General features: G+C 32.1%; 1 protein-coding gene across 1 annotated transcript; it reads right to left on the reverse strand.

Annotated features, from left to right (window-relative positions):
- Nucleotides 1–7,912: 7,912 nt before the first annotated feature.
- Nucleotides 7,913–8,671, reverse strand: LOC140444566 (uncharacterized). The gene is made up of 2 exons (XM_072536327.1): nt 8,416–8,671; nt 7,913–8,190 (listed from the first exon to the last, which is right to left on the reverse strand). The coding sequence occupies exons 1-2, from the start codon at nt 8,669–8,671 to the stop codon at nt 7,913–7,915; spliced, it is 534 nt and encodes a 177-aa protein (XP_072392428.1).
- Nucleotides 8,672–9,425: the final 754 nt, after the last annotated feature.

Below are 9,425 nucleotides of genomic sequence, written 5' to 3' on the forward strand. Positions count from 1 at the left end.
CATAGAAGATTCTTTTTTTTTTAGAAAGTGTGTTTGTTTTTAGAAAGTTTGTGGCATAAACGATATCAAAGATATAAATGTTTATAAACAGATTAAATAACCTATAAACTATTTGCTCTGATTGATATTTAGCGCACTGTAATAACTTATTAATTTCCATAATTTCAAGGAGCTATGTTATATGTTTTTGCACAAAAAAGAGTTATTTTAATTTATAAATAACTGCAAAAATAAGGTTTTTTGCAACTATTTCGATTAATAGTTTTTTGTATTTTAATTTGGATACTCTCAAAAGTTACATTACTTTTTATGATCTACAATTCTAAAAAAGCTGAAAAAATCTTAAACAGATATTTAAAGTCTCTAAATAAAATGTTCTCTAATATTGATATTTTTATAATTAAAATACATAAAGAATTGACCGAGATAATTTAAAAACCCTTATTTTTAAAGTATAATTTATAAATGTTAATAACTTTCTTTTTGCATAACGATATGTAATACAACTATTTAAAGTATGGCAGTTAATGAGTTTTTAAAGTGTGCTAAATGTCATACAGAACGACCATACAGTTTATGAGTTATTCAATTTGTTTATCCAGGAGACCGATTATTTAAACAACTGTACTTGTCCAAACAGTTACTCTAGGGATATTTTGTAAATAGCAATCGATTTTTTATGACTTCGTTTTAAATTATTAAAAAAAACATCAGGAATATAATAAATTTGTTTTTAAAAATCAGTGTGAAGAGTAACAAATTTTTAGCATATAAAAATTTCTAATAACTTTGACTTTTTTAGCTAATTTTAGCTTTTTTACAATATAAAGCTAATAAAAAAAACATTAAAAAAAAAAACCAAAACCTTCTATGGCCCAGAGGAAATCAAAAAGCATTTTTTTTCTTGTTTAAGAAATTGCAAATATTTTCATTGTTTATTAACATTAAGAGCTGAAAATTGAACATTGTAAAAGAATATCCAATTTTTATAATTCGATTTATCAATACACAGTTCAATCTAAAAAACAAACATGTTTGAGAATGATTTCCGAAGTGGAAATTGAAACGTCAATAAACGTATTTTAACCTTTAATTGTGGCTTATTCCCATTTAAATAGTAATTAATTTCTTTTTTTTCCTATCTAAAAATTTTTTTTCTTACTCTTATATAATATAAATATATATATATATATATATATATATATATATATATATATATATATATATATATATATATATATATATATATAAACATATATTGGCATAACTGCCAAGTTATCTATATTTTGAATACAGAACTTAAATTGTTTTTTTAATTTATTGTGCAGAAAGTTGCTTTTTTTCAGTTGTGTTAATAATAATATTGTTGTAGGTAATGCTGCATTGGAAAGTCTGGGGCTACCCGATTTAAAAAAAAATCTATGCAGTAAGCACTTTGACCAAAAATATCTAAATGCAAAATATTTACCCAGTACTGCTATACCAAAAACATATAGTGAGGTAGAAGAGAAAGGTTCGTTAACGACACCACGCGTTTTTCATACGTATTCAATAGAAAAACAACCATCAACCAGTGCCAATACTGTTCCGCACAGTGATAATTCTGAACTTGACGATTTTGTTGATGAGCTTTTTAGATATGCCGTTATTACCATTGGTCAAGAAAAAAAGATTTCATAATTATCACACACTTTAAAGGAGATTACATGCATCTCGAATACGGATTAATCTTCTGAAAACTCGCATAACAGCACTAAAAAAAGAAAATGGTTAAGATTAGGACAAAATCTGTACAAACTGCACCAAAGCCACAAACTCAGTTTTCTGCTGCAGTTTTTCTTGAACACTTTGCTATCATAACGTTTGTTGGACTTGATACCATTGTAGTTAAACATCGATCTAATATTTTTAAACTAGTATTGCTGGTTTATACATAGATCCAACTCATACATTACTTATTTTAGTTCATGAAAACAATGTTACAATCAATTTCTATAACTATTAATGTAAACAATTTTGTTTTGTTTTTTTACCTTGAATTATTATTTTGTTAATATTGTCTATGGTGTAGATATTAGAATTTTGATAAGTGTTATCTAACTATTAAAATAACGCGAATTTAATTTTTGCATAAACAGTCAGATCGGGCGAGTTGATTGAAAAAAACATTCTCAGTTATGTAAACAAAAATACAAAAATGGTGTGTATATTATAAAATACATAAATAAATAAAATAAAGGGTACTATTTATTAAAGTTTTGTTAATTATTATTCCTTTTATCCCAACACATAGATTAATTTGTCCCTAAATATGTGTTGCCTCTTGTTGTGGCATATCGATCTGTTTATTTGTTTCAAAACCATTATCAAAAAACCATACCCATAAATTTACTATATTTTCAAACGTCATTTTAAAGATTAAATGATTGAAAATTTAATTTTCTTAAAACATACATAAAACCATTGTTTAAAAAGAATTTTTTTAAACAATGATAAAACTCAAGTCTTGACTAAAAAATAAACCTCCGCATGAGTGTTCTAAGACGATAGCAGTCGAGTCTATTTCAATTAAATATTTAATCCTTTTCTAATAAATCATATAACCAAATTAAATATCTGGTAAATTAATAAAAACTAAAAACAAGGCAGCATTTAACTGCTTCATTTAAATAGATTACTAACCGGTTTAGATTTATCAAGGCTCAAAGTAGAAAAACAATTTGAAATATTCGCTTGAAATAGTCAAGTTATCTTTCACGCATACAACGATAATAACAATAAGCATTTTATTAAAGTCTTATAGTTTCTTCACAATCTGGCACCCGTGTACAGGTTTGCATTAGTTACCAGACAGGTAAAAATATACTCGAATAGAATCCTGCTGAGAATTAAGTTTCTGTTAATAGTTTTTTAAATTTATGACTAGAGGCCGCCATATGACGGCAGAATAAAAGTCAAACGTTTGTTCCATAAGGATTGTCTAACTAGTCTTATTTAAACAATGCTAATATGTTAGTTTTGAAAATTACCTACTATCTACAAGGTGTAAATACCGTGAAATTGCAATAAAACGACTCCTTCTCATAGAATTGTAAACAAATTCATTGCGAAGATCCCCTTGTAAGTCCCAATAGTTTCTCTATGAGGATAGTGTATTGTAACCAGACAAAATTAGTATGGTTAAGAAAACTTGAATCTCTTCAGGGACCACATTGAAATCTGAACAATTTTTTGAAACAGTATAAATATTACTTTCTTCACAAAAAAGTCGCAAAACGTTGTCATCTATAATCAAGCGAAATATATAATATGAACTTAAATCTTTGTATTTTGTATAAGAAGGAGAAGGATAATTAAATAAGGGAGGTACTATATCACCTGATATCCATTCAGTCTCTAGACAAGCTTCCTTTGCAGAGTTTTTGATAGAATTCTCATTGGTTTCAGCTACTTCATGAACTGAGTCATTTATTTGCTGTTCATCCTCCTTAAATTCGTTACTGCCAACTTAAAACGTTTTAAGTTGGCAGTAACGAATTTACAACCAATTCTTTTGTTTCTGATAAGAATGTTTATAACCTAAATTTTATATTATGACATGTTCTGTAATTATTTTAACATAATTTTATTTAAGTGTTCATGTATATGTGTTTTAAAGTATTTTAAATATGTATTTGTTAAAGAACGTTTTTTTTTTAAAACAATTTTGGATAGTTTTCGCCATCATTTGTAGGGGTCAAATGAGTTGCTCATTTCATTTAATAAACATCACGACAACTAACCTCAATTAGTGTAAGATGCAAAATAATTCTTTTCTGTATTTTGTACTAATTTTGTTTATTGTAGCACCCTGATGATGCAAATAAAGATTTGCGAAAGCTTGGTTTACTAAAAAGAGTACTTCTTTGTCCTATCTTCCGCTGCACACCCAAATATTTGAGTTTTGTATTCTATTTGATCAGCGTTGATGACAAGCGTTTATCGCTTTTTCACTATATATATATATATATATATATATATATATATATATAGGTGTAATATATATATATATATATATATATATATATATATATATATATTACACCAAAAACCAAACTTTAAAAAGTTGTCACAGTGTTGCAAAAAAAATCAAATCTTGATCTTGTTAGGTGTGATCGTATATGATCATATGATTTTTTATATTACGTCTCTTTTCTACTCACACAAATTAAAAGCATTAAGTTAAGCCACCTGTCCATACATAACACCACGCATTGAGCAAATGAAGCCATAAAATTATGGTCGGTGATTTATTTATCTACTGACAATTGACAATTGTAAATTTCGTTTTGACAGAGTTTGTAGTAGGTTTATAAATTATTTTTGGGTGATTAAATATTTAATCCTTTTTCGTATTTACGACAACTGTTAACTGTTCGATTTATTATATATATTACACATATTAAAAGTAGACGACTTTAAAATAATATTGCCAATATTGCTGAGTTGCGTTCCTGGGACGACTTTATTATAAGATAACTAGTTCGATTACATGAAATCAACTTTAGCTCAATCATTTGAGAATATCAGTCAGAAAAAATCATATAATGTGAGTCGTCTTTAAAAAGACAACCATATGCAATGATAACAGTGAAATTCTGCTGTTAGTGATTCCATAGTAAATCATGAGAAGAAAACCAGGAAAAAAAGTCATAATACTATGCCAACATGGCAAGTATTTGGTCTTATATTTAGTGTACTCTCAATAAACACCAAATTCTGATTTTATATGTATGTTTTTTAAATATGCTCCTTTTCTTTTTGCATTCTTAATGAAACCGTTTAATTAGTAACGTGGTAGGTATAAGATATCTACTCGTACATGATTCGACGATAAAGCCATATTTCGAAAGCCACAATTTTCATGCAGGTAGCATCTGTGAGAGTCCACGACTCAACTCCATATAACAGTATAGGAAAGATATAACTTCGTTGTAACCTGATTTTTATGGGTATTGATAAATCATGACATTTATATAGTTTAGCGATTTTTTAAAATGCAGATCTGTCTTTCGCTATCCTACATTTTATTTCTAGGGAATGGTCCCAATGTACATTACCGTTAGTACCTAGGTAGTTGTATGTTCGTATTCTTTCTATTTGTTGACCGTTCACAATGAATTGTTCAAATTACTGTTTCGTCTTTGAGATCATTATACATTTAGTTTTCTCAATGTTTAGTGAAAGGCAATATCTCTGACTTACTTCTATGATCCTATTAAATTTTATAGGGCTTCATTACTGTCAGCGAATACCACTGTGTCGTCCGCGTACCTGATATTATTGATACATTCTCCGTTTATTAGAATTCCGGCTTCAACAACCTCTACTGCTTCTTAAAAGATTTTCTCAGAGAATTTTAAACAGTAAAAGTGATAGATACATATCTGTAAGACCCCACGTTTGATTTTTATATCATCAGAGTGTCCTGCCTCAATACTAGTAGACGATGTTTGATTCCAGTAAATATTGCTAATAATTCTTAGATCACAAGTTTGTTATTCCAAGATTTGTTAATACATTAATCAGCTTGTCGTCGAACGCCTTATAGTAACCAATGAAGCATGCATAAATATCGCAATTCACTTCTCTTAATCGTTGAAATAGCACTTGTATGCTAAAGAGAGCCTCTCTTGTACCCACTGCATTCCGAAAACTAAACTGTAGAAATAACGAGGAATATCAAAAAAAATTGTTTTTTTTATTTTTTCGATGAAAAATAACATTCTATACATTAAGATGTAACTGTCTTTTTTTATTAAGAGTTATTTTATTTTATTTTATTTGAGCAATGAATAATAAGAATTGGAATACGCATAAACAGCTAGCTGAAAAGAAAACGAAATTTAAGAGACTTTATTGCGCAAAACGAATTGGATCAAAATAAAATTAATTTTTTTTACTGCAAAAACCGCAATTAAAAATGGCATAAATAGTGTAACAGCGGCACCCGTACGCGTTAGCATAATTAAGTATTTAGTCTACAGGGATCAAAAGAACTAGCAAGAGATGTGGATCATAGTAACTTTTTGGAAGCATGGAATTTGTTCATAACCGATGAAATGTTGCAAACTATTCTTACACAGATTAATGTAAAAATTGAAGCAGTTCGATGAAAGTTTAAAGAACTGTTTTCAACTTACAATAGTAATATGAATATTATTATTGTTTTTTATACTTATCAGAAGTAATTAACAACATCAACATAAAAACGTAACTTCTCTTAAGGACGCGATATTTTTCGTGCTACAGTGAACATGAATCGTTTTTTTTTTATTTCATGTTGTTTGCGTTTCGATGAGGTAACAACGAGAGAAGAAAGAAAAGTTGAAGATAAGTTAGCAGCAATTAGGAATATTTCTGACATATTTATGCCCAAAACTGCCAGTCTTGATATGCCCCTAGTAAATATTTGACTGTTGATGAAATGCTTGTACGGTTTCGGGTTTCAATGTTCGTTTAAAATATATGTGCTCAAAAAACCAGCTAAATATGGATTGAAAATATGTGTTCATGTGATTTACGTACATTTTACATGTGCAAGGCTTTTGTTTACACCGGTAAGGAAAGCAGAGCCAGAGTTGATGTGTCAGTCTCTACTAGCGACGTTCTGACTCTTGTCACCCTTTTAAAGAAAACAAACAATATTACAAACAACTGGTTCCCTAGAATTTAATTGTGTGAAAAACTGAAGGAGCTAGGATTGACTCTTCTTGGAACTGTGAGAATTCATAAGCCAAAATTACCACTTGAATTTAAACCAAATAGAAACCGACAAGTGGGATAATTATTATTTGGCAATAATAATAGAATGACGATATGCTCTTATGCACCAAAAAAATCGGGCCACCACACTTATTTCAACAATGCATGATGATCAACAAATAAATGATGAAAGTGGTAAGCCAGAAACAATTAACAATTACAGTTGAACTAAGTCCGGCGTCAATACATTAGATCAATTGTGCGCTAATTAATCTGTTTAACGGCGAATAAGGCATTAATCAATGGTGATTATTCACCAAATTCTAAATATAGCTGCTGTTAAACTGACAAAGAAGACGAGAAAAAATCATCTTTTTACACTGGGAAAATCACTGGTGATGGATCATATGCGACAAAGGACACTGGACAGGATATCACGTCAAATCCCAGGCTTCATTAGAAAACAATTGGGCCAGGAAATACCCATGACCTTTCATAAGGAATGAATCCGAAAATCTTATTGTTCTTTGTTGTTGTCCTAAAAGTATGGGATAGGAAAGTTAAAACAGTGTGTATAAAATGCAAGAAACATATTTACCCCAACTACACTGTGTGAAAATTGTTTATAATAATATATAATTTAAAGAAAAATACTGGCTTTACTTTTACTTACAAATAAAATTTTAACTTAGGTAGAACTGTATTTTTACTGTTAAAAAATTTAACCAGCAATTTAGTGCAATATTATTTTACCAACACAGTTAAGGGTTAATTAAGTCGTGTCCTAGGGCTTTGTGAGAATTGATGTCTAATATTATTCTAGATATTTCGGACGGGAAGTATGCTTTTATTGATGGTGATAGATGGTAAAGTGCATCTAGATATTAGCTAACTTGTTTTAACATCTTTAAAAATAAAGAAGAAAAATCTGCATACAGCCACCTGTGACTCACACAGGTAGTGTTTTGACTCACACAGCCACCCGATTCCCATTCTTCCTCCCACACACTCATTGTAGAGACCACACCCACATAAAACACCGAAGACTTTTAACCCTCTGCCTTAGCAAGGCTGCAATTTCTCTTGCGTCGTCTGTCTCTCATTTACTCCTATTTCGGCCTGCGACAGTCCGAACCCCACCGAGGTGCTACTTGCTCGTTATAAAATTCTATTGCGAGTTCCCTCTCCTCTCGTTCTTTTGGCGAGAGCAGCTCTTTGATAAATTTGTGGTCCACCACCACTCATCCCTCATCAGTTTCGTTACCATTTCTCTCACGGAATCAAACATTCTGCAGTTACACTCTCTTACAAACTTCTCTCCTTCATCTTCCCAGCGTTCACACTTCAACATCGTGTGTGTCACAGTATCCGAGAGACTACAGTAAAGACACTGATCGAACTGAGCCCTCCTAAACCTAAAAAGGTAGCTGCGGAAGCAGCCATGGCCTATGAGTATTTGTGTCAGATAATAATTTAGCTGCCTATGCACATAGTCCACCCAACTTAGAAGGTTTGGGATCAGTGATTTCGCCCACTCCGCCACATCATGTGTTGAATCTCACTCTTGCTGCCACTGACCAATTGAAACTAATTTCTCGGCCATTTTTATCTCATTTATCTCACACTCTCCAATGTTCCGCCCCCCTCGAATATGAATCCTGGCCCTTTTACCTGCCAGCACATGTAAAGGAACACAGCCGGTGATCACCCACAGAGCGGCAGCTGACACAGTCCTATAGGCACATGCTACCCGCAGCAGGCTAGTTCTGTCCACGCGTACCATGAGCCTCTTGTAAGTTGGTATTTCTACTGCCACACTCCAGACTGGGACCTCGTAGAGGACGACAGACTGCACACCGTGAAGTATCCTTTTCCTTTCGGATTTGGATCCACCGATATTAGGAATTATCCTCCCCAGCTCAGCCATTCTTGGAATAGCTCTACGGGTCATCCCCCTAAAATGTTCCCCCCACTCCTACCCTGGTGAAGAGAAACACACAGATATTTGAGGTATTTTCTGGGCATCACTCTCGCTCCCGCACCCAGCACTCAATTTCAACCCTGTCTCCCTTTCTGTAGCCTCTGAGTACTACAGCCTCCGTCTTATCCTTCGCGAGAGAAAGATCATGCTCGCTTATCAAATCCTCAAAGAGGACACACGCACGCGTAATCCGAAGCAAGGGTTCCTTCCTGTCTTGTGCCGCCACCAGTATAGCAAGGTCGTCCGCGAATGCGAAAGGGGTAACACCCTCCTCATATTCGCAGCTTAAAACCACGTCATATGCCAGGTTCCACAGTGTCGGACCCAGGACGGAGCCCTGCGGGACCTCAGCCGTTACATCCACCATCACACTATTTTCCACCACAATCTTCCTCTCGGAAAGATAATCAGCAACCGCATTCCTCAAATACACAGGACAGATATTCGCTAACTACATTATCAATTAGGTTCTAACCTAAATTTGAAGTAACTATATTTCCCTAAAATTCTGAAAATACTGGGACTTTTGAATTTTTTAGTTGCTTTCCATATAAAGTGGTCATCTGGAGAGAGAGATTGCTAATGTAGAAATTGAAGGTGTCATTACGAACTTAATTTAGCGCTGACGTTAAATGGTGTGATATTATATTCAGATGTGTCCGATCAAGTGGATTTCGATACCTTTGCTATTTTGTATGTA

This window comes from Diabrotica undecimpunctata, chromosome 6 (assembly GCF_040954645.1).
Source record: "Diabrotica undecimpunctata isolate CICGRU chromosome 6, icDiaUnde3, whole genome shotgun sequence".
In the NCBI taxonomy this organism is placed as follows: domain Eukaryota; kingdom Metazoa; phylum Arthropoda; class Insecta; order Coleoptera; family Chrysomelidae; genus Diabrotica; species Diabrotica undecimpunctata.

Excerpts from the sequence above, each read along its gene's own strand:
- LOC140444566 (XM_072536327.1), bottom strand. The coding sequence starts at position 8,671 with ATGGCTGAGCTGGGGAGGATAATTCCTAATATCGGTGGATCCAAATCC. Across the intron at positions 8,191-8,415 it reads TCCTTTACATGTGCTGGCAG|GCCATGGCTGCTTCCGCAGC; the intron begins GTAAAAGGGCCA and ends AAATACTCATAG.